The following is a 25,933-nucleotide window of genomic DNA, read 5'->3' as shown; positions in this document are numbered from 1 at the left end:
GTTACAAAATTTAATTCAGATGAGAAATCTAGATTTTTAATATCGTCACAAAAAAACAATGATAAATTGTGAATCAGTATTTTTTCCCACGCTAAGTCTTTACCATGTTGGAAAAATGTAGATTATAGCACACCGATGGACCTAAACTTTGTCAGCGTGTATGTGCATCCACTAATTATATCCTGATACATACAGACTTAGTTTCTCAAGGGATTCAGCTTCACATTATTTCAGGGGCCCCGTTGACACATTTGCACATCTAACTGACATAGAAAACTTGGAGGTTTTCCATGGACCTATTCACAAATCCCTTACTGAGAGCCAGAAATCTGTGGCTTGATTGATGTTATGTGATGCAATGCCATAATCAAGGTGCTGAGGAATGCTTATGCTATCGCATAAGCGCTTTTTCAACTTTACTCCTGCATCCTCTGACAGACGTCACATTAGGGATCCTAATGCTGAATAGACAGGGATTCAACTGAAGATTGCATGTGTGCGACTCACACAATGCTGCTGCAAATCTTAGTGCAATGTGTGCTTTCAGTGCAATAAATAAATGCAAATTTGAAATGTTAAGGAAAATTATTTAATATTATTATTATTATTTTAATTGAAATAAATTCAATTATATGGCAAACCATTTATCATAATTTTAATGCTTTCACAAAATGAACCACAAAAGCGAACGTTCTGCTCCTTTCATTGTCTAAAACAAATCTCCATATAATATGTTATAATGTAATATCACAAGTTATCAGTTCATAAATCATGCACACACATTCCTCCACTTTATTAGGGACTTTATTAACCTTAAATATATATTTATGGACTGTGGCAGAGAATCACAGCAGCCAGAGTTCAATTACTCAAGTCTCTTCAGTAAAACCATGAGGGTTACAGTAAAATTAGCATCAGCCCAAAGCATTATACACAGTGCCTATCATAAATATTCACCCCCTTAGATGATTTACCCTTTCAATGCTTTAAGAAATAAATCAAGGTAAAATAAAATTTGCTTTTTTTACACAAAAATGTATTGGAAATAGCAGTTTCATGCTTATACATATATTGAAAAAATATTTAAATAAAAATATTTGTTTGCAGACTTTTTCACCCACTTTTAAATGTAATGGTCTAATTCAATGCAGGTCAATCTGTTGTTGCCAAGTCTCACAATTATTGAAATGAGGATCACCTGAGTGCTGAGGGTGTGTCTAAAGTGATTGAGGTATAAAACACCTGTCTTTATTTGATGTTACTTTTTCAGAAGCCTGTCTTTTCACAATACATTTTTGTGTTGAACGAAGCCAATTTTATTTTTAACTTTGATTATTCTGTTTCGCTGGAGATTTCTTCCTGTTAAAAGGGAGTTGTTTCTTCCAACTGTTGCAAAATGCTTGTTCATGTGGATCTTGTTGGGTTTTTTTCTTTCTTGTTCTGAATTTTATATGTTGATAAGCACATTGAGATGACTTTGTTGTAGCTTGCGCTATGCAAATAAAGTTGAATTGAATTAATCTATTAAAGCCATAAAAGGGTAAATCATCCACGGGGGTGAATATTTATGATAGGCACTGTATATAAATTATCCAAAAAAGGGACTTTTCTCAAGCAACATTACTGCAGCTATGTGTAAGCATATATATATATATTCATGACAGCATTTGTGCTTTAATTTGGTTAGTGAAAACATGCGCGTCACACACGGATTCTAACATTCTAATTTGCTTCTGGACATGCAAGCAGCCGAAGTTTTTCTGACAGTACCCACAAGACTGTTAATGATAAAATAAAGCTTGTCTAGACTTTTAACAAGCCAGACTGTACTCCATATATACAGCCAGCTTTATCATAATCTTTGGATATCATTAATGCCATTATTCAAGACTTTCTTTAGGAATAAATATCCAGTTTGAAAACTTTTGATCCCATTTTTAGGTACCTGTGGATTAAAATGTTATGCTGTGCATTTTAAAATAAAGACTGGGAACAATTCTATTTGTTGAAATTCACATAAATGTCTCAAATCTCCTTTGAATGCTTTCCAAGATATGTTTTAATGAGCACATTGGGATAAAGAAGTAGAAAACAAATGCATTTCCTAGCAGTGGTGTAATGGGAAAGTCCGTGATTAAAAGAGGTTAAAGGGAGGGAATAGCTGATATCTCCAAATGGCTCTGCATGCATAGTTTTATGTGTGGACGTTCCATTACAAAGGGACCCAACATGGCTGAAAAACCCATCAGAGATGTAAAAGGATATGGTGTGATGATCACTTGTTTCCACTGCTGAAGGGAGGGGACGATGTAGTATGATAGTTCCCTGCTCCCTGCATCTGCTTGAGCCAAAATATTAGTGCTACCCCTGGAACTCTGGCTCTATGTTGTTGACCAAAAGAGGTCAAACAAGTGTTTAACAGGGAGACTGTGTTTAAAGTATAGCAGCATTTTTCACAACCACCATTTTTATTCATTTGTTCAAGGTGCTAGCCTCAAGACCGTCAAAATGGGTCCAAATTTAGCCCAAATATAGTCATTGAAATTCAGTTATTATTGAACTGTCCTATGTAGTCCAATTTTAGCCCTTATTTAGTCATTGAAATTGGGGTTTTTGACTGTCAAAATTGGTCCAAATTTAGCCCCAATATAGTAATAGAAATTGAGTTGCTATTGGATCATCCATCTTGGTCCAGATTTAACACATTTGGTCCAAGTTTGGCCCAAAAACAGTAATTGGAAATATCATTTGAGGTAAGTAGCTTAAAAAATTATTGTAACAACTTCAAACATAACAGCCCACAAACATAAACCAAAAACACAAATCTGATCCTGGTACAAGTTAAGTACAAATGTTCCCACAATTAGGTATTACATTTTGGGAAGGTAAGATATAACACTTTTAACTGATTCATTATTGGCAAAAACATCTTTTCAATGTCTTTTCACCATATTTTGCTGGGTGGGTCATCTTTAGCTTGATACCCTAACCCCTAAATCTAACCACATTTTATGATCTTGGTCTTGTCTTGGATTCAACAGCATTTTAACTCAGTCTTGGACTGATGCCTGAACTCAAGATTTTCCGCCAAGACCAGTGCTGATCTGCTATTCATCACCTTCATTAATATGATAGCAAGGAGAAGCACTTGGAATTGTTCCCGATTAAATAATGCTGTAATTTGACTTGAAACCTTTACTATTAGCTCACTGATTGTTCTGCTTCCTTGTACATTTTTGCCTTACGTGTCAAACACCTGCAAAAACTCAGTCCATTCTTTCTGCTACTGTGATACCTACTGTGCTTGTATATACAGGTGTTATTCTATTTTATTCCTATACTTAAGAAAGGGCTTAACAGGGGACTTTGGTATGTATTTTCATTCTGTACATGTCCACATGAGCACGAATGACAATTAAAAATCCTTGAATGCTTGAATCTTATTTCTATAGAAATACCTCTACCATAACCCTTACTGAATAACTCTTAGAATAAATCTTTGTTTCAGATATTTCTAATAACTCTGGATTTAGCAGCGGCTTTTGGCAAGAACTTAATTGCACAAGATTTGTCAAGATTTGAGATTTTTGCATGTTGTGCTTTGAAAGACTTGCAGACACCTTGTTTTTGTCTGTTGAATTTATTTAAACTAAAATTCTGTTAATTCCTGTCATGGTTTTTAAAAATTGATTGACTATGGTCTTGGTCTGGGCTTGACTTGGTCCTGGTCTTGGCTCCCAAAAGTCTTGGTCTTTTCTCGGCTCTGAAAAGACTTGGTTTTGTCTTGGTCTCAGTGCATTCTGGTCTCAGACAAGTCTTGGTACCGGATAGTGAGTACGTCACTAGTCTGCTTGCATTCCAGCCGGAACTACTGAGTCATAGAAGCTCACATTTTAAATCTTACTTTACTGTTCAGCGGTGCATTTAGCAGACTCCATGTCATTTGTAACATACATGATGTCATATTTTCCCTTGCATCAGAGTGCTTTAGCATTTTACATCATGCTACTCTACAGGTTGATTTCATGTCTTAAATATAATCACTGTTTGAAGCAGTGATTCTTCAATGGTTTCGTCACTCTCCGTCTACACAGATGACATTTCCATGCTTAACTACTTTATTAACTCATTCACTGCCAGTCATTTTCAGAGCAGCCAACCCCATATTGCCAGGCGTTTTAGATGATTTTCACTGATTTTGAAAGACCCACAGAATATTTTGTACAATGACAATCTGAAATCGGAGACTAGATTATCTACTTTCATCAGAAAGAAAAAGTTTTGTTTCTAGCTTGTTTCGTTCTTCCGTAATCAGCAGTTGAATAGAGGCAAGTTTCACACAAATCGCCAGTTTGTGACAAAAAGCTGAGAAAAATGTCTTTTTCTGACTTAGTGACTTTAAAGCATTTTTTTTTTTTTTTGCTTTATGGACACCTCAGCATTTGTTTTCTACTATAAAACTAAAAAAACAACACTGAAACCGGGCTTTTGATGGCAAACTTATTATCATTTTGAATGTTGAATGAGTTGAATGGTTTTCCTACTGTATTTTGGCATTCCTCCAAGTCTCTCCCCAATCAGTTCCCACACACTCAACTTCCTCCTCCTCCCGGACATGCCGAGTCTCACCTCTTGCCCCGTTTTTTGATCGTTTTCCCTCACCATCAGGACACTCTCAACAGTCTTCTGAGTTCCGCACATGCTCTGGTCGAGTGTGAGCTGCTGGGAACTTCAGCATCAACTCTCGTAGCGCCATTTTCTGTTTCGTAAACTCCTTTCCTCTCCCTCTGAGCTCTGCCCATCACAGGCGATCTCTCATCCAAAGGTGCGCTGCTGCCACCTACATGGCACCAGGTGGTCACTGCACCTTGGTACAAGCTCAATATTCACAGGAGAGCTTCGTCACACTGTCTCGGAGCAACACCAGCCAAAAAACACAATTAACGTCTTTAGACAGCTTTGGCAGTCAACGTTACTAAACCAAAAAACGTCTTTAGACAATGAGAGAAAAGATAAATTACAAAAACAATGTTGAATCATAATTCTAAAAATCAATTTATAAAAAATAAATTAGACCCGTTTTGAACTAAGAGAAATCTGCCCAGACATACGTGTGTTTCTAAATAAAATGTGTATCTGGGTTTTAAAGACATGTCACCACACACATATATTCTTTTACATCTCCAAATGCTGCACCATTTCAGACACATTTTCTTTCCTGAATAAAATCAACCAGGCAAAAGAATCGTGGTGAACACCCAAGAGACAATGAAGACATATCCCCATTGTCTCTGTTCTCCATCAGTTAGAGCTGCGTTTGATTTGAGATTATTTTTGTAAAACAGATAAATCAGGTTTGATATAGTTGTCAGACATCTGCACCGTCTGTGTTTGCTTTGTGAAAGGTTACTGACAGGCCAATGCTTCATTTTATGGACTCAATCCCATCACAGCAGTGCCATCCGCGCAGGAGTGAAACAAAGACTCTACTAGTTAGAAATACAAATTCATGCAAGCTAAATGTGACTGACATGCCCTTTTTTTTATTTTTTATTTTTTATAAAAGGGAGTTTCTTTTCAACTTGGGCTCAGGAAAAACATTCAAAGTTATGATCACGAAGGCATGGGAAACCATTATCACTCACAAGTGCAACCTATAAAGGCATTGAGGAAGTAGAGCACGCCAAGAGCTATAACAAAAAATGATATCTCATAAAAAAATAAAGAGGTGAAAGCAGTAAAAAAAAAAAAATGCAGTCAAGGCTACTGTGTTCTTGACCTTAAATGGTCTGACATAGAATATATGAAAGAAAAGGAAAGGGAAAAGATTGTGGATGCTTTAGTAAATCCAAAACTAACCAGATTTTTTTTGAGAGAATTAGAGACATACTTTGACATGAATGCAGACTTTAAAAGGATTTAAGCCATGAAAGAAAATCAGGTCCTTTCAAGCTTTAAAATATTACAATATTTATTCAGCCACATAATGAAAAGCACATTCAAATCAACACTGAGCAGTTTGCACAAAAGGTGAGACTGTCAGCAGTAGAAGATGTAACTATACAGACAGAAGAGGCACTGTACCAGTCAGACTGGTATTTCTCACCACAGTGGTTGAAGATGAACATTGCATTTGGGGAATCACATTGAACAGGAATGTATGCGGGCCATTTTTGAATCTGTATAAATTGTTAAAACTGACAATATGGTGTTGCAGTTACAAATCATTACTTCTGATGTTAAACACATAGCATCAAACCCTCCAGCCAGTTTTGTGATTAATGACGTTGATCCAAAATGTGCACCTCGAGACTCCTTAATTTAAATCCTAAAGGAAAGATTGACATTCATTTTGAATTTGTAAGCTTGTGGTTATCATTCCTTTTTAAAGAATGCTGGTAGCTGAGTACTTTCCTCAGCAGAAAAAAGCAGGTTTACTGTGTCACACATTGACATCCTCTGGCCAAGCTTTGTGAACCGCTCTGGAACGTACTCTGGGCTTCAAACCAGCATTCATCTTGAGAGCCATAAACCAACTCTTGGTTTTTGCCACGTGGACCGTTCCAGGAATCTTAACCCAAATATCCCTGACACCACACTACAAAGGCAAGGATTCAACTCTCCATTTTCCCCCTCTAGTCCATTTTTCCTGGCATCATCATTGTTTACTTAACCCCTTCACTCCCAGGTTTCAGAACTTCATGGAAGTTTAATATTTTTCAAGCTTCTGATGGCTCAGTCTGAAATACAATGGTTACAGCCAAAAAAAAGTTGAGATTATAAGGAAGGGTATTTAAGGCAACATACTGTATGTATTGTATTGAGGCTAGAATTTTGTTGAAACGTCAGTTTTTGTTCATTTTGCACAATTTTGTGGATAAGGACAATTTTAACAAGAAACAACATTGGGGTTTTTTCATACTGCTACAGTTTGCATTAATGGTCAAACTATGGACACACAATATTACCATTTTGTCACAATAATAGGTTTAGGGTGACATTTCTCTTACTTTCTGTTTTCTATATATGAATTCTATAATTAAGTATAAAAAAGCTCTATGAAGGTTTATGAATATACGCCAAATATATGTAACATCTAACATACTGTACATGCACACAAGCTTTTGTTATTGTGGAGTTCATATAGCATGACCTGTTGTAGAACACATAGAAAAATAAAACACTTAAAAGCTTTCAGAGGGTTTCCATTTTGTTTAAAATATGAAAAAGCAGAGAAATTAGAGCGCACAAACCTCCAACAAACACCAAATATCCTCTTTGTGGTACCATCATCATTCACACTTTAATACTTTCACAGTAATGTATGGATTTTCAAAAAATCGCAATGAAATGCGCAATTGGGATTCGATCAAGATGAAACTCGATATTGAGGAGTTAAATGTCATTATGAACCGAGATTTTTCAAACTGATCCAGAATAAGTATATTGATTGAGTCCCTGCAAAATGTGATGTGAATTTTCCATTGAGTGAGGTCGTTCTTAGCTAAGTACATTGGACATAATTCTGCTAACAAACTAGAAAGCACTCAGAGAGCGCAAACCTCTGCCATGCCATAGCAGCTATAGTCCCCATATTACATTGTTGTCACCTAAATATTAGATTCTGGATATTGATCCGGATCATACCCAAATCAAATCACCATTTTGGATATTTCCTAAAGAATTTCATCAAAATCCATCCACTAGTGAAGTTCACAGACAAATAAAAAAAAACTCAGGCAAAAACCCCCTTTGGCTGAGATAACAACAAACCTGCAACTTGTGTGTGTGCAAGATTGTAGACACTGGTTGTCACTGTCTGGCTTGCGGAAATCTGTAATTATGATAATTTTATGGTATAGATACAAATAATAATACCAACTGGCATAATGATAACAATGCATCTCTTACACATATGCAACAACACGGTGTACAAGTGTTTTATTTATGAAACAACAATCTTAGGATGCTTTAAAATGTTTTTTTTTTAAACACAGAAATTTAACATTTACATTTGTGCATTGCAAAATATCAAATGAGAAAACTGAACATGGCAATATACTATAAAAAAAACAAAAAAAAAACATGTCCCAATCTACAATAATGAGTCCAGTTGGAACCAAATAATTCTACATTTGATATTGAAATGCAACACTTTGAAGCCCAATCTGAACTGCTGTGTGAGTATATTGAAAAAGCTCATTTATTTTACAATAATCCGTTTGTGTGACAACAACTTTGTTACTTTTAATACTGTAAAACGTAATTCTATGCTTTGTCAGTGTAAACAAATAAATAATTATTTACAAACTACAAAAAAGCCAACAAACACATCAAGCGTAGCAAAACAATAATTTACAAAAATGAATTATAGTACAAACTTAGTATAAACATCTTTGGCACTAATAAAAAGGGTTCACATGATTTTCTTTTTTTTAAAAAACACATTCAGTATGAGGATAGTGAGGCACATGACGACGCTAAATGAATGTGCGATGGTTACGTTTGTCGAGGATCAGATTTTTCTGCAAAACAGGAGATTAAAAACAAATAAACAGCTGTAGCAAGTAAGAAACTGAGAAAAATCACATACAGCATGTGAGAGGTTGCATATTGAATTCAAATCTAGAGAATAAGAACACAAGGTCTGTGGAGGGGTTTTGGAAACTTGCTCACGCTCGTCTCTTTCTCTTTCTCTTCCTCAGTTCTGGAAAAGCACTTGAGTCACCTGAAAAACTGGAATCTGCTGTGGTTTCTCCTCCAGTGGATGGATCAAGAATTGAGTCCCATTTATACTGAAATGGCTTTAACAATGACGAGGCGTTTGCTTGGAAAGCCTCTCATCCTTTGCCTCCAATGTATTGTCAATCCAAATTGATTCAGTTATCTGCAGAGAGATTCAAAGGTTAGTGTCCATCACTTTCTTTTTGTAATTCAAACTACGATGCGCCATTAGATGTTCCAAAATGCAGAAACAGCATGTGCATTGTGTGCAATAAAGAGTGTCTTCAGTGAGATGGATGCGATTGTGAAACAGGGTGCAAAGCTAATTCTTTTCATAGTTTAGCAGAAGAAGAAGCCCTTGAACCAACACACAAGGTCTTTCACAATGCATCTGAGGCATTGTAGGCAAAAGCATGCCGCGTGAGAACAAAAAGGTGCCCACGGCACCTTTAGCGACTTTCGGTCGACACACACAAAACAAAACTGCTGTCATGGTTACCTTGTGAAATCTGCTGGTATATCCATTTCATCTGAGGTTTGAAAGAGATGTTGATGTTTTAAAGACGAACAATCAATCATGAGCAAAGGGTTTCTGTTATTAATTTTTGTTCTAAATACATGGTACCACACACACATACACACACACGCGAGAAAATTATTTTTCAAGCTATAATGATAAGTGGATTAACATGTTCGATAGCAATCTCGTAATTTCTTTCCTATCATTTGTACAAATTAAATAAATAACTTCCATGGTAAAGTTTTTGGGATCTATGATAAAGTTCTAAAATCACAGCAAGAAACCAAAATTTCACCAAAAATATATGAGATTGTTGTTGTTTATCATATATTAGTATATATGCAAGAATCAAGTGAAAGTAACATCACCATAACCATTTTTATCCAACATTAATGTAAGTTTATGACCCAAATGTTATACAAATTATTTTGTTTTAACCTATTTTTGGTAATAAAATGAAATAAAATAAAAGTACAAAGGTTTGACCCAAACTTGCACAAGCAAGATGGCCTTCACGGATCAAAAAAGGGAGAAACTCCTAACACTGAAGAAGCCTTAGGTGAGGAATAAAATAAATGTTCATGAAAACATGGAGGGATCTGTGACAAAGAAGTTAAAACAATCATTTTAATGAGATTCATGTAGAGCTGCTCCCTTCGTGAGGCTCTGTGTTTTGTCTGTGGTAAGATGAATAAGAAATTCCTCAGCTGTAGCATGAAGGCAGCACATGGTAAATTCATTTATTTTTAAGACAAAACATGAATATCGGGCTGTTTAGCTGTTCCATTGCGTGTTTTCCCACCCTTTGGGCAAAACCTTTGTTTTGTTGGTAAAAAACAGTTAATAAGCCTATGTTATTTTTCAGACAAAACAGGCATTTTTCGGGATGATTTTTGTCAGCTTTTATTTAACATCTGCTGTATCTGTCAAAACAGTTGGTTAGTCAAAGCGTTTGAAACCTACTACATTCATGTAACGCAGAAAGCCTGATGTCTTTTTTTTTCATTATTGAATTAAAAATTATTTGTTCTGATTTTGTTAGTAGTTGGCTGGAAAAATACTTTAAAGTGAGTCAAACCCTTGTAAAAGTTGAAGAACCATTGGTTTAAAGCATATCAAAAACAGTAGAAACCTATTTGTATGCATAGATTAAACAAGTAGAGCTATAAATAGTGACTAAATAGTGATAAGTAAGCTATAGTATTACGTTTGCATGGATTATGCAAAAAATAAAGTGTTTGTACAAACCTCTGCACTCATATTTCAGATCGGAGAAGAAGACCAACTCTTGCGAGAAGACAAACAATCCCAACCTTCCTCCGGCAAATGTCTTGTCATAAACTGGTCCTGAGTCAGCCATGATCTGTTTGCCTTCATAAACGACAACCCTATAGAAAACAGGTATACATTTTTTTCATCACAATAATAATTGAAAAGTATCTACATTTAGAGTCATTAACTCTGATGATAGTTGGCATGTCTTCATTTAAAGGCACACTGTGTAACTTTTGGCCACTATTGGCGCGAGACCGGTAAAGCTCCCCAAGTGGCCACAAGCACCGCAGCACTGTCAGTCGGGCCAGCCTCCCTTGTCTTTTGATTGTGTATGCAGACAGTATTTGACCTGTAACTTCGGGATAAAGATTGGCTTTAAGGGCTGGGTCGGTCGTGCTGGGGTGCGAAGTGGGGCTGGGCTTACGCCGCAGCTACAGTCCTCCTCTCCCCGCCGCTGGAGGCCCAGCGCTTGGCCCTCCTCGCCTCGTTGGTGGCACTCCCCCCTACTTCCTGGCCTTGCCGCCGTTGTCAGCACCCTTCGCCAAGGGTCGGCGCGGCGGTCAGGGCGGACGGGGGACAGGCAACCCCGCGCATGCCGCTTCACACCGCAGCCCGACCGACCCAGGCCTTAGAGCCAGTCCTTATCCAGAAGTTACGGATCTGACTTGCTGACTTCCCTTACTAAAGAATCCACGTTTAACTGAACTATCGCGGCGATTAGTGCACCATTACCAAACATTAAACTACCATACTGTGCTCTTTTGGCTGTAAACAGAGGCTAAGCTGGTTTCAGCTGCCCACAACAATGGCGCCGGGTCGGGAAATGCCCATTTATTGTGACGTCACATGGGAACTATGTATATCCGAGCCTGTGGGGGCGTGACTACTGGAAAGTGAAACATTTTTCAGGCATTTTCTTGGTCACATGACCTGGCCAAAGACGGTCCGTCTCTTCAAACTTACATGGGCGGTATTTCAAGAGGGAAGCCCCGCTCGAAGCATTGATACTGTCAAGCGCTGTATATTGGCCTGAGGAATCATTTCAAATAACTCATATGGGTCAACTCTTTAGGTCAAAAAGTCTGCAGTGTGCCTTTAAAGAATGAATGTGTCTGAGACAGAATCTCTGTGCTGTTGTAGTTCATACCTGATAAAACCAGTTTTCGGTCTGTGGATGAGATGCCACCTGTAAGCCGTGTAATCTTTCCAGCCAATGTTTTTGGGGTCATGCCACAGAGTCCTCACCTGTTTCGGGTGGATAACAAAAGCACATCTAAACACTGCTCCAGCCTTTATGAGTTACCTGCCATAATTTAGACTTTGACCCACCTCTCCTGGAGTGTTGCCCGTGTGCCACAAAGCATTCCTGAGGTATTCACCAGCGCCCGAGGTTGAGTTGACGACTTTGAGAGAAACGCCAGAAATGCCAAAGGCCTTGGACGGCTTATCCTCCCAGTAAGTCTGTGTGATTTGTTTCCACATCACAACGTAGAAACGTCCACTCGACTGATAGCCGAACACAAACCCTGCATAGTCATCATCCCTGTCCGTGTTCACGTACATGGTACCACTGAAGTCCACTGCACTGAACTCATCAAAACCTGTAAAACAACATGTGACATCAAATTTAAAGGCTCCTAACATTTAACTCAGTGCAAAATGAATTGCCACTTGCTACTCAATTGCTACTCACCAACTGCAATGCCTGGATCAGAGTTGGCAGTCTGAACCAGCTCTTTACCCTGGTGTCTGACCACCCAGTTGGGATCGATTTGAGTAGTTCCCTTTGGATCCAAATGAACCATCTGAAACTTCCTGAAATCTGTCTCACTTATGGCACTGTTCTCTGGACACACATCATAAATATCAGGGATGCTGTCATTGTCAAAGTCATCTTTACAGGCATCCCCTCGTCCATCGCCTGGTAAAAACACAACAAAACATCACATTAACAGGACTGACCAAATTTAAATTTGAAAAACTTGGGGAAATATCGAAGAAAGTACATCATGAGATATTCCCAGGGTGGTAAAGAAGCTGTTCCAAATGTACATATAAATGATTTTGCTGAAGGATCGTCATTGCCAGTTCTCCTTGACCAAATCAACCATCATTTTATGATTTCACTCCACCTCTCATTTTTGATAGTCTTCAGAACCTTAATCTGTTATTATTGGTCTGCTAGAGCCAAAATGCAGGCCAGGAACTCAGAGATGAAGGAGCCAGTGGCTAATGAGAGCCACTGATTGGAAGAACATTGCTGCTTTCTGTCATTATCTCTGTTTTTAAAGGATCCTGTCAAATAAACCCTAGCTGACAAGCTGTGAGGGGTGTGAAAGCATCAACGCCTGGAGACTTCCTCCATCACAGTCTGTTTCCAGTTAGCAACAGCTGTACAAACTCCAGGTAACCCTGTGCAGATTGAGCACTAAGGATTAATCACGAGGAACAGCTTAAAAAGAAATAAAAGTCCACTGTCTGGCATGTGCGATTCAGCAGTCACTGCAGGGTGACATCACACGTGTCAACTCAATCCTTGACTTTTTCCACAACCGTCATACTTCACACCTGCTGCTGTAAAACTACTTGCTTACTTTGAGACGAAGCATACGGAGCATTATTGGATGAGTCCTGGGTCACATGGTCAAAGACTGGGTGCATAGAGTACATGGGCGACAAGCTAATTAGACAACTGGGCACACAACCTGGATCTTTACAGCAGCTATAAAATGATCTTTGGGTAACTAGCTAACAGACTGACCACTACAGCTGGGAACTCAATTAGTCTATTCAAATCCAGTTCCAAAATGTTCCACTAATAAACTGTTTTGTTACCAACTTGGAATCAGATACAGCAATATATTCCAAGCTTTGAGCTGTTACTACCAAACCATTAACTGCATTATTCCAATTAATTATGAATCCCACTGAAATCTCAAACAAATTGTATACACACTATGCAACTGCTTAAAATGATTTACATCCGCACCATCAGAGTCCAGTTGGTCTTCATTGGGTGTAAGCCTGCAGTTGTCCCTGTCGTCAGGTATGCCATCATTATCATCGTCGTGGTCGCAGGCATCTCCTTTGCCATCCTTGTCGTGGTCGACCTGGTTGGCATTGGTCACATACGGACAGTTGTCGAGATTATTCTGATGACCATCTTCGTCAATGTCCTGGTTATTGTCGCAGTGATCTCCAACAAGGTCGTTGTCAGTGTCAATCTGCAGGATAAGTGCAAATTTATGGTTTTAGATATTTATTATGTAATTCGTGCATCTTGGGAAGGTGTTCCTGTTTATAGGTTTAATGCACCACCTGGTCAGGATTATGCAGCATTGGACAGTTGTCGCACTGGTCACCAACTCCATCCATATCAGTGTCCTTCTGGTCAGTGTTGTACACATAGGGGCAGTTGTCACTTTCATTCAGGATTTCTAAAAAAAAAATAGGAGTTCAATCACATTATTCATTAAAAAAAAAAAATCTAATGTTGAGATTTAGAATATTGCATTTCATTTATGTATGATATAGTATTTTACCATCTCCATCAATGTCCACAGCACATTCATCTCCTTCTCCATTGTTGTCAGTGTCAATTTGTGTAGGGTTGTGCTCGTAGGGACAATTGTCACAGCGGTCACCAACGTCATCTTTGTCAAAATCAAACTGCCGTGGATTGTAAAGGAGTGGACAGTTGTCCTGAGGAGCAAAACATGTTCTGTTAGAAAGCTGCTTGATTGATGAATAGGGCATATAACCACAGCTTGACTACAATTTGCTTTCACAAAACACAATTTGGGAATAAACACTACTTCTGTCATCTAGTGCAACATTATTGTCAGTTAAAGAGCAGCACAACTATGGCTGCGTCCGAATAGTCCCTCTTATCTCCTTTCCTATCCACTTTTCCATAACCCCGTAGATGACGTCACAAGGTTAAGGAAAGGTGTTAAGAGAGGAGTAAAGGCGATCACGCTTGCTTTGACGCACTTCGACTAGGTGATGTAATAACCTGATGGCTGCGACTGTTAGTTACGTCTGCCGTGGAGAAAAAGCTACAAATTTCCAAAATTGGACTACTAAAAGCGCGTTTATAACACTTTCCGCTGATATAATATAAAAAATCACAACACAAATCAAAGGTAAAGAGGCCACCAGGCTACGAGGAACAAAATTGAAACTAAAGAAAGTAACAGTGAGAATGGTTGCTCACATAATGTGGCTAAAAATGTCTCTGATAATTTTTTTTTATGTCAGTTATAATCTGATCATATGGCTTACATATAATAAGATATGAGTTTTAGATTATCGGTCATCGTGAGTTTCCTTAAGCGCTCGGGTGTGCGTGTCCCTTTAAATGTTGTTGCTGCAAGGAATTGTGGGTCAGCATTATCTTGTCTCCTTTGGTAAAGGATGCATCAGTGTTTTGTAGGCAAAAGGAGGTTATAAAGGAAGCATTGAGCCTTCTTTCCTCAGCTTAAAAAAAATTTGAACGCTCTTCATCATGGCCACCACTTAAACACTTCAGGAACAGTGGATGGGAAAGGAGATAGGAGGGACTATTCAGACACAGCCAACGTATTTGTAATTCTGTTTGCAATCGTTTGTTGTTGTCAATTCAATTGGAACTAGAAATACTTTCATACCCTCTCGTCCAGGATTCCATCATTATCATCATCTTTGTCACAAGCATCTCCTTGTCCGTCTTTATCAAAATCTTCTTGTCCTGAGTTTGGAAGGCTTGGGCAGTTATCCTGAAATTGCAGCAGAATATGAATTGTTTCATTCAAGCCACAGAACAAATAATAAATATCCAACACTGAAGTGGCTCTTCATACTTTCTTGCAATGATGAGTGGAGTTGGCCCCACACACAAGGTTTTGATTGGGCCAGCCATCCAAATCTGAGTCTTCACCACAAATGAAACCATCCCCTGCGTATCCGGTCCTGCACTGGCACTTGTACATTGGGTCACTGAAATGGCTGATGTAAATGCATTCAGCATACTTGTGACACTTGTGGGTCTTGTCCTTGCAGGGGTTCTCTGGCTCGCAGACCTTTAGGTGAGAAGAGAAAAATATAATGACAAAACTGACCCATATTCCATCTATGCCCTAGCCCATTTCTGTCAACTACTAATACCTATCTGTGACAAACTGAGGACTTAAATTGACTGAAGGAAAACGAAGGATAATAAAGACAAAGTCAAAGTTTTGGCCGAGTTGATTATAGAAAATCCCACTTGACGCATTATGCATCCAAACTTGACCTACAGTTGCTCCTTCATCGCAGCTCATGATATTTGCAGCTGCCACTCATTACCAGAGGATGAACCAATCTTCAGTTTGAATGCCATGCAGTGAGCTCATAGGGCTGAAAAAGACTGAAGGAGGATGCCTTTGATCAAAACTCTGAACTGGAGCCTCCTGATGCCAGCGATGAGATCATTCCCTTTCCCCTAATCAGTTATAGAAATCAGGGTATCAAATCAAAGACAGGCAGCTACAGAAGAAGCAGGGACCCAAATCAGTCTACAGGAGATATTATACAAGAAATGATGAAAGAGTGTTTTCCAGAAACTCTGCACTTCTATTATGAAAAGAGAAGACTATTGTATTCCACTGAAGTAACCATGTGACATCCAACATGTCCCACAGGGCTCATACTTGGTAGTTATGATAGGGTATGACAGTATCAATGGGAACTTTTTTGGAACTAGCTAACAGTGGTTAAAAAAGAGGAAATAAAAGTTTCTTGTGGTTTTATGAAAATGCAAGCACTGGTCCTTTTAACATCTCCAGTAGAGATGTGCCACATGCGTGTTGTAGAGAACAATCTTTTCTTCTTCCTTCTTGTTCTCTCTTTCTTGCTGTGCAAACACCCTTATCGTGGGACTAGATCAACTGAACAATTGTTTCAATCACTTCATCATCCACGCTCCTGCTCCAAAAATGATAGCCACGAGCCAACCAAAGACTTTAAATGTAACCGAATGAGGGTAAATTCAGCTCACCTGTTTGTTTGTTTTGGTGGCATCTACACCCATACCAAAGGGCTGGTTGCCCGTGTAGCGCTTTGGACAGGGCAAGCAGTGGAAACCCGGGTCAGTGTTCACACATCGCTGCATTCCACCCACTTTGTAGCAAATATCAGAGACCATGTCACACTAGCAGGGAAAAACAGTTGTCATGGGAGATGTCATTAGATAAATATTATCTACACAGCCAACTCAAAATGAATAGTAATATTTACCTCATTAACGTCTTCACAGTTGGTACCGTTTCCACGGTATCCAACAGGGCAGGGACCGCATGCCCAGGAACCATCTGGAGAGCTGCTGCATTCCACTCCTCCAAAGCAAGGGTTAGACAGACAGCCATCTGTGAGGAATTCAGACAACAATGATTAAAACAAAATAGAGACCTGATGGACACACCAAACATGTCCACAAAATGTTCGCATTAATATTCTGAATGACGTATTCATCTTTGGGAAGAAATGTCATTCTAGATGATTAAAAAATGCTTTTTTTTATTATCTCTTTTTCCTTACATGTATATACAATAATTGGACATATCTCATACATTACATCATCCTGTTCCCTACAAATATACAGTATTGCAGTTTGAGGTCCTTTAGCAGACAAAACAGGAAAGGATAGTTTGGCGAACTTGTTAGTTGAATTAATGTAAAAGCTTAGCTAAAATATCTAAAGGTTATTTTTAGTGGCAAACCATCTTTCTTATGTGTGTTAATTCAACATGAGCTATAAATCTAGCAGTAATCTTAATAAAAAATATGTTAACCTATCTTTTTTTGTTGCTTTCAGATGTGTGATCCTACAACATTATCCATCTCTGAAATGCTCACCAATAGGACAATCTCTCCTGTTGCAGCTGTCACTGTCCTTGCCCTCCCCGATGCATTTCTTGCCACCAAACTGGGGTAAAGGACTGTTGCATTCACGTGAGCGAGTTTTAATTCCTCCTCCACATGTTGCCGAACAGATTGCCCATGGAGACCATGGCCCCCAACCACCATCAACTGAAAAATGCAGTAAAAAATAGTATTCATTGATATCAAACAAGCTTTTTTCCAAGCAAACAGTCTGACTTTTTTCCCCTCTTTTTCACAAAACAACAATATGTACACATTTGGTGAAACAATGCAGCTTGAACAAATATCACTACAAGGGAAAGCATACTGGGCTGATTTGTGTCAACATTTACTAAAACGACTGACAGGAGTCCAAGTCCAAAACACATGAGGAATGTTCCCTCAGGGGAGCAGTGAAGCAGGAGGAAATCTGGCCTTTGGGCTGAAACGCTGACTGTTGTGAGAAAGATGCTTCTCTGGAGTGTTCAACCTAGGAGGTTAAATACTCACTTGGACACGGGCTGGCAGTGCAGCTTTGCGTCTCTCTTCCAGTTCCTTCACAGTCTTTGCCACCTAGCTGAGGCACGGGTGCGTTGCAGTGTCGGATCCGGGTGATTTGCCCCTCTCCGCAGGTCACTGAGCAGGACGACCATGGGGACCACAAACTCCAGCCTCCATCTTGGCGAACTAGGAATAAATCAGCAGATGTGACAAACAGAAATCCCTTAAACATATGCAATGAATATTCCACGAAAATTGAGCTCAACAAGAGCACTGAGAGGGCGTAAACCTCTGCCAAGCACCAGTTATTGCAAGATATCTGCAGTTTTCTGGATCAGTGATCCTGATCATGGTACCATGACCATACACACTCCACAGGACTGTAAGAAATGTCTGTCCCTATTAATAATGATACAGTAGGTTGAAATGTGTGGGTGCGGATCCATATTACATTAAGACACAGTCAAAGTTCCTTAAGAGTGGTCAATTATGAACCAAGATTTGAATTTTTTTAATTTTGCCAATGATGAGAGATAGAGATTTTTTGATTTTTGAAACTGCTCCAGAGTCAGTATTTTAATTCGGATCCTCCAAAATGTAATGGAATCTTCCATGGCCTAAAGTCTATCTTTGGTTCCAAATTTGTCAAAACCCAAGAAGTACTTTTGACGTAATCCTGGTAAAATTCAAACAAATATATATATATATAGGTAAATGACTCACATTCAACAATGTTTGTATTTGACTTGTACGACATATGGTTCAATAAACCTTTATGGATCACTTTTTGCTTTGTAATAATAGCTGCAAGTAACTACATACAGTATATTATTATAATAGTAGCAATATCTAAGACTGATCTACTTAAAACAGTTCACACGCCTTATCAGTTCTATTTTAACGTAAGGCAGGAATGAGTCATAGCTCAGTGGACCACCCTTCCAGCCGGGGATTTATTTGGCGTTACTTTATGGCACACCCTCTGAAGTCAGACTGAGCGTTCCAGGTCTTCACTCTAACTGCACCACTCAGACACATCCAAATTTATAGAGGTGTAAAGTAAGTCTTTTGCACTTTGGAGAATCTCCTCTGACTCAGTGTTGAAATTTTCCATACTTCTATCATGTTCCACCCTCCCACATGTCATATGGCTGTTTGTTCTGGATTTTAGTCTGAGGAGACTGAATAACTTGGATGAAATCATATGATAGAAAGAAAAATGAGAAAAGACAGTATCTGAACTGTTTGTCCTCACCACGGCTGTCACATTTCCCCAGGCTGCACCTGCGGGTTTGGATAGAGGGTCCGGTGCAAGGGTTGCTGGTTGCGTCACATGAGCGACCCCTTTGTTGAGTGCCTATTCCACATGTGACAGTGCACTCTGTCCACTCGGACCACGGGGACCATCCATCCTCACTGTCTTTAGCTAAAAGAATGATGTAATATATTAAGATATGTCATGTTTGGCAGGATAAAGGTTTGTAATGTAATATATATCACTTATAATGTAATTTACAGCCTTTCTTTGCATTTTAAAAAGTCTTTCTATACTTACGCATACACACGGGACAACATTCACCATCAATAAACAATGGGTTGGCACAGGCCACAGGGGGGCAGGTTATTTGGTGGCACACAATCTTAGACTCCTGCCATCAACAAATGCAAGGTACAAGCTATATGTTATGGTCAATGGCATATGTAGTAATGGAGTACTTATTTACATGTCTCAGCACTACCTGGCAGGTACATTTGGTGCAGCTGTCCACTACCCAGTCTTCCTTATCGTCAAAGAGTCGGCCATCCTGCAAGCACCTGTATTTCTCTTTAGAGTCCTTTATCCTCCCAAGGGCCTCCTTCATGATTGTGTTCTCCTCTGTCTGAGCATACAACAAACACATATGGAGTGACTCAGACGTGCTTAAGCAAACCTGTTTAATAGTCATATAAATGTAAGACCTATAGGTGCATTTGGATGGAAAGAGAACCGATGAAAATCCAAAAAGAACCACTTCTTTTAATTATTTATCTTCTTTGCCCACTTTATCCAACAAAAATAAGCAGAACAAGTTGCCTTACGTAACACATACCTCTCCTAAAACTCTAGAATACCGCCGACCATTCTATATATAAAAGGAAAACAATCTTTGTCTTTGAAGTTCTTCCAAAGAGAGTTCAGTTCAGTGCACTATACTATATTTGCACAAACTTTCAACCTTATCAATCAGGGATCTGAGAATCTGTGGTTGGATTCCTCAGCACTTGGAAACTGTCAGCTGATTAACTACTGCCAAAAGATTTGTGCGTCTGTGTAGTTTGTAACTTGTGGATCTAAGACACCACTCGGTCTGGAAGAGCCTCGGGGACCCTTTCCATACCAATTGCTTTTTTCCCAAGCTTTATGCCCAGACTCTCTTATTGCTGGGAGGCTCCCAGAGGAAACACATGGGCTGTTCAAACAGAGCCAGACATTAGACGGGACCCCATCGCTGCCAGGGGAACACTTCCTATATATCCACATGTAACGTGATAAAATCTGTCTGACTTACGCTGCCACAGATAGCATAAGTCAAATGGGTTCAGGCATCACAGGCGACTCTATAAACAGTCCCACAGCTACTTGGTGTTTACTTTTAATCCATTGTAGGTAACCTAGTAACCTAATTTCAGCTCTTTGCCTTCTGGCTGCTGCGCTCTGGTTTGGATCATTTATTTTCCTAAAATGCCACACTTTGAAAAAAAGATCCTTAATGACTTTCCCCCACTCTTAGACAAACTCAGTTTTTATATTCATCACCCAAAGTGTTCCACAAAGAGAAGCAAAAAAAATATTTAAATAAAAGGAGCCGGCTTTGTGAATACAGACATACACCCACGCTGGAAACTTTGAAATCCCCATTTAGGGCACTTTGAATACTCACCACTTTTTGTAAGCCATCTATGAGGTTGCTGACAACAATACGGAGGCCGTTAAGCTCCTGAAACATTGTGCTGAGATCTTCGCAGGAGCGTTCACACATATCTGCCCCCAAGTCGTCTGTCCTTTGCCTGATTATGTTTGTCGTAATGGAAGGACTCACATCCACAATATCGCTGGTCTCAATGACTGCATTCACATCATCTGGAGAGGAAATAATTAGATATCAGAGCAAAAAAGTAAAGCAGGAAAAATTCACAAAATGTGGTTATAAAGGCTAAAACTGTAGAGATTATCATCGACGACTTCTAATGTGTTGCTCTTGGATTATGGGAGATCAGCATCAATCACGACCTTGGCCTCAGCCCACAGGCTGAAGTTTAGTTTATGGTTTTTCTTTTTCATTTTGAGAGTTATTGCTGCTTCACAGACCCTTACTGTGTGGAATTTGCATGTTCTCCCTGTGCTGGGTGTGGGTTCCAGTTTTAAGCACAAAACAATTCACTGTCACAGGACTGTGCCTTTTAATCTTTCCACAGAAAACATTTCAGAACTTCAGTATGTGTTTTTCTACGAGAACCAAGGTGCACCCAATGTGCCACCATGGGCATTGCAATGGGATCTTGGTGTCGTCTCCAGAGTCAACAAAGGTTCTGCCCTGCGGCTTACTGTGTTCCAATATCCAACCACCTCCCACCGGTATAAGATCACTGCTAAAAAGTTGTGTCCTACCAACACCAACAAACCAGTTACAACAACATAAACACAAGTGAGCAGTCACTTTTAATATGGCTCCTACAGTCCTGGCTCCTACAAATCTATCCATCCATTTTTCTTTTGGCGTCAGGCGGGGGTACACCCTGGACAGGGCACCAGTCCATCACAGGGCAACACACACAAAAACAGACTACCACAACCACCCCCATGGGCAATCTAAAGACTCCAACACAGTCAGTTTTTAGATTGAGGGAGCAGGACTATGCGGGGAAAACCCATACAAGCTTGGGGAGAACATGCATAAAGGACTCACGTGTCCACCCCAGTGGTTGAACCCAGGAACTTCTTGCTGTGAGGCAGACGTGCTAACCACTAAGCCACCGTGCGCCCCGAAATGTTCCTTTTTCTTGGACAAATTTACCACAAACTAACAGTACTATTGCTGAACAAAATACTTATCTTCCTCAAAAATTATTTTCCTTACTCAATAAATATGTTTTTTGTTTTGTTTTGTAATAATTTGTCATTTAGAATTTATAATGAATTTGTGCTGTAGAGGCCATTTAATCATAGGAGACAATTATTAGTTAGCTATGTCTTAGAAGGCATTTTTTTTTTTTTTTTCTTGTCAAATAAACTATTTTAAGTTTGTGGATAAAACCATGAAACAGCGTGTGGATTTGGCGAGGAGTTACTTATGATATGAAGAAGGAGTATACCTGAATTGACAAAGTGGGTACAAAGGACAAAAAGGGTTGGGAACCACTGATCTACACCTCGTTGTTGCCCCCAATTAGACCGCGACAGAAAAAAAAAGAATCAGTCTCTTCTGAATTTCTTTGCACGTTCAAGAATATCCGGGCTTAACAAGAACAAAGAGAAGACAAATTGAAGTATAGTTTGAGTTAGAGGATATTCTACGGTGACCTTGTGGTTCAAACTGCTGATCTTTTTCATTTTCTAATCCCCCAAACAAAAATACCAGACAGATTTGAAGTCCCCTGTGACACCAGTCATTCAGCTGGGGTGCAGCGCGTACCTGTGGCTCTTACTGTGTAAATTCGGGAAGATTAATAACAAACTGGGGACTTTAAATCAAAATGTCCTCCACTGCTGACAGCATCATATTTTCATCTCTGCAGTCTGTTTGAGTCATTTAAAACTCAAGAGAGCTGCACACTGTATGAATGCATGCTTGATGGTCTGTGAAAGCATTTATATTCTTCACTTCTTGACAGACATCTCCAAATTTAAAGATCGAGGAAGGAAACAACTTCGGAGTCAACTTGTAAAACAACAAAACTGAAGATCACTTTTATTTTCCAGCACCAAAAAGGAAAGTTTACTGATCAGCCATTATGTTGTCTGTAATGATTATGATCTGTAGATAATTGGGTGCATATTTGGTTTGATATCTGACTTTAGATGCTACTATTTAGTATGTGATTCTCAGTGGAAATCACCATGTCCCAGCTTTAGCTTCAGCTGAGAAAAAAAAACAAAAAACATCTTAATCAACAAATTCATGACCTCATTCTCTCTGTGTTTGTGTGTGTGCGCGCAGTAGGAAGTGGTAGCTCCCTGCTCTACAACAGACCACTCATTTTGGCCCTTTCTGTTTTTTTTCTCCCGTGTAATATTCCAAGTCTATTGCCAGAAGAAATAAATGCAAGCATCTGTATCTCCTTTTGTTCAGCGTGCACACACGGCTCGACCTCAAGCCACTGCATTCACATGCTTTATCTGCAAACATGAAGTAATGTTTGGATGGCTTACCACATACTGTATGCATCCTCACTGAGCTTTTGGACCCATAAAATGAATTGAATCCATAAAAAATAAGTACTCAAGACATTGTTGAACTATAAACTGAGTTCACAACCAAGTACGAGTTTCCAAATTCCATCTGAAATGTTTGGGACTTGTTTACCTTTATTTCAAAATTTTTTAGGGTTTTCAAATGTAATTAAAAAAGGGAATGGAGGCTGGTAAAATGGTCTTACCTTGTTTGACATCACAGTCCCTGCTCAGGAGGATGTCTTCCACTGAGGTGTCAAAGATGAAACGAACGTTCTGCAAAAGTCCCTGTTTATAAAAAAAAAAATATGATGTCTTAGTCATAATTAACATTATTTGTTACAACTTTGGTGTATTTCATAGACACCATGTCCTATTTTTTAAACTTCTTTAACAAGGTGGAAATATAACTCTCCATTATAGTGCTTTGGCAGCTTGATCTTCATTCGCACACATACAATCTCCTCTTGTATTTATTATTATTATTAAATAATAATAATAAATAATAAATAAACACAAGTAGTTTGTAGCCTAAATAAAGATCTTTAAGCCATTCAACAACTCTCACACATTTTCATGGGGGGATGCTGTATGTTGGGCTCTACTTTTGGAAACTGTTTTTTTTAAACAAAGCATGTCATTACAGGCTCAGTTAAAACCACACGGTTTGTACTTAAACTTGTGAAAGGTGAGAAAGGCTGGGCGAGTAGTGAATGACCAAAGCCTTACTCTGAAGTGGTTCTCCCGGATGGATCCCTTTGCAACGTACATGCGGCTCCCCTCAGACTGCAGGTGCTCGTAGAAAGGCTCGTCTAGGATGAAGCTATCGATGAGGTTGCAGCCCACAAACAGGTTTGCATTCTCTCCGTGGATTTGAAGTGTGATGTTCTTCCACTGTGAGTCAGACAAGTCCACATCCTCAAAGGAAACCACATTTTGAGTGCCATCGATCCAGTACACCAAGTCCAGAGTGTTGGCACGTCCATTGGAGACTATCTCAAACTGCCGCTGACCATTAGGACCCTCCAAACCAACCAATGTGCCTCGAGAAGCCCGGTCTTGCCTAATGCTGGCCACGAACACGAAGCCCTCATTGTTTTGGATCTGTCGAAGAATTTGCTTGAGGATTGGGGCTTTCACTGGGGGCAGGTGGTCAAAGCGGATGAAGCGATAAGTGGGGGCATCAGAGTTTTGGCCCCGAAACTGTTTGGCCCCAAGTGTCCTGCGTGTGATTTGGCTGGTTTCAAACAAGTCAAACGAGGTCTCATCTGTTTGCTCACCATCTATGACAAATAAATGTACATTCAGCTTTTGGGAAAAAGACGCATCAAATCTAAACAAAATGGGGATTACAACCCCCTATCAGCGTGTGATGAAAATACAGGGATCTTCACTTACCTTCAGGTATCGCCTGAAGGACATTTAGTGATAAGAGCAGCAAGAAGAGACTTCTCCTGAGTATCATATCTCCTTTAAAATGAAGAAGTGGTACTTAATTAGACATTGAATTAAATTACATTTAATTAAATTAAACTTTAGGCATGTTTCTCATTGCAAACGAACAGAAAAACTTTTTAAAAAATCACATGATTACATAAGTAAGTAAGTAATTTTTATTTATGAAGCGCTTTTCTCAGATTAAAAAAACACAAAGTGCTGTACAGAACATAGGAGAAATTAAAACAACAGGAGCAGCATCATAAAATGCTAATAAAAGTTAAAAATCCATTTAAAATCCATTTAACCAAAAGGCTTTTCTGAAGAGAATGCTATGAATCGGATGGTAGATTTCAAATAGTTTAATTGATTTAAGTCCCCTTTAATGATGAAATATAATAGCACTTTAAGATATTGTTTAGGTTTTTTTTTTTTTTTTTTTTTTTAAGATGGCACATTTTGCACACAAAATCATGAGGTTGAGCTGCTGCACACTTACCAACTTTGTAGATTTGTCTTTAGTTAAGTATCCAGAGACAAGATGAAAAAGGTTAAAAAAAAAAAAATGAAAAATAAAAAAAAAAAGTAAATAGTTTGAATACCTTAGTCGAGTATGAAAAAGAATGAACGGCGGTATCTCCTTTAAACACCGCGCGTAAAATGCGTAAAGTCCAGCTTGGAGAGCTTTTATCCACAGCGCGCACAGGACCGTAGGCACAATACTGAGTGCAGCACCTTCCTCCCTCCTTTTATACAGAGGCTCGCAGCAAAGCAGCTCAATCAAAACGCTGTCAGGGATGAGCAGGTTTAGGGGATGACTGTTACGTAATTGTCATCTAATGACGTCATTTACTCACTCGGTAAGGCTGGTATGAGATTGTGAGCCATTCTCTCACCGTGTCCATAAAACTCATCACGCACACGTACGTCCGTGCTGCGTGTGGAGTGGATTGATCTTCACATGGAAAAGTTTAGAAATGTACTGACAATAACACGATTACAATTAAAAATGATCACAAAACAGAGCTGATAGAACATATGAGGTGAATTTAAATGATTTATTCTGTAAAGTGTTTCTGATTAAAAAAAAAAGTGTCAAAATTTCACACATTCTAACACTGAAAAGGAAAATTCCAGGTATATATTTAATCAAAACAGTTACTTTA

At 39.0% G+C, this 25,933-nt stretch overlaps 1 protein-coding gene across 3 annotated transcripts; it reads right to left on the bottom strand.

The window, feature by feature from the left end:
• Positions 1-6,446: 6,446 nt before the first annotated feature.
• Positions 6,447-25,470, bottom strand: thbs2a (thrombospondin 2a). Of its 3 annotated transcripts, none has more exons than XM_028468350.1 (23): positions 25,370-25,470; positions 24,729-24,800; positions 24,060-24,613; positions 23,537-23,618; positions 20,821-21,020; positions 19,639-19,779; positions 19,455-19,548; positions 19,155-19,325; positions 17,909-18,085; positions 17,393-17,566; positions 16,775-16,902; positions 16,536-16,688; positions 15,361-15,579; positions 15,169-15,276; positions 14,062-14,221; positions 13,838-13,956; positions 13,509-13,743; positions 12,213-12,440; positions 11,849-12,120; positions 11,667-11,764; positions 10,493-10,632; positions 9,224-9,254; positions 6,447-8,887 (listed from the first exon to the last, which is right to left on the bottom strand). In XM_028468350.1, the coding sequence occupies exons 2-23, from the start codon at positions 24,793-24,795 to the stop codon at positions 8,884-8,886; spliced, it is 3,555 nt and encodes a 1,184-aa protein (XP_028324151.1). In that variant the 5' UTR covers positions 24,796-24,800; positions 25,370-25,470; the 3' UTR covers positions 6,447-8,883. The 3 variants fall into 3 exon arrangements, with proteins under 3 accessions (XP_028324151.1, XP_028324149.1, XP_028324152.1); XM_028468348.1 differs by lacking the exon at positions 25,370-25,470 and adding an exon at positions 25,267-25,352; XM_028468351.1 differs by lacking the exons at positions 9,224-9,254; positions 25,370-25,470 and adding an exon at positions 25,267-25,352.
• Positions 25,471-25,933: the final 463 nt, after the last annotated feature.

Source organism: Gouania willdenowi, chromosome 15 (genome assembly GCF_900634775.1).
Source record: "Gouania willdenowi chromosome 15, fGouWil2.1, whole genome shotgun sequence".
Taxonomy (NCBI): domain Eukaryota; kingdom Metazoa; phylum Chordata; class Actinopteri; order Blenniiformes; family Gobiesocidae; genus Gouania; species Gouania willdenowi.
The sequence above is the reverse complement of the archived record's forward strand: the minus strand, read 5'-3'. Positions and strand labels throughout refer to the sequence as shown.

Excerpts from the sequence above, each read along its gene's own strand:
- thbs2a (XM_028468350.1), bottom strand. The coding sequence starts at position 24,795 with ATGATACTCAGGAGAAGTCTCTTCTTGCTGCTCTTATCACTAAATGTC. Across the intron at positions 14,222-15,168 it reads ATGGAATCCTGGACGAGAGG|GACAACTGTCCACTCCTTTA; the intron begins GTATGAAAGTAT and ends TTTGCTCCTCAG. Across the intron at positions 9,255-10,492 it reads TCTGAAATATGAGTGCAGAG|ATGAAATGGATATACCAGCA; the intron begins GTTTGTACAAAC and ends TTCAAACCTCAG.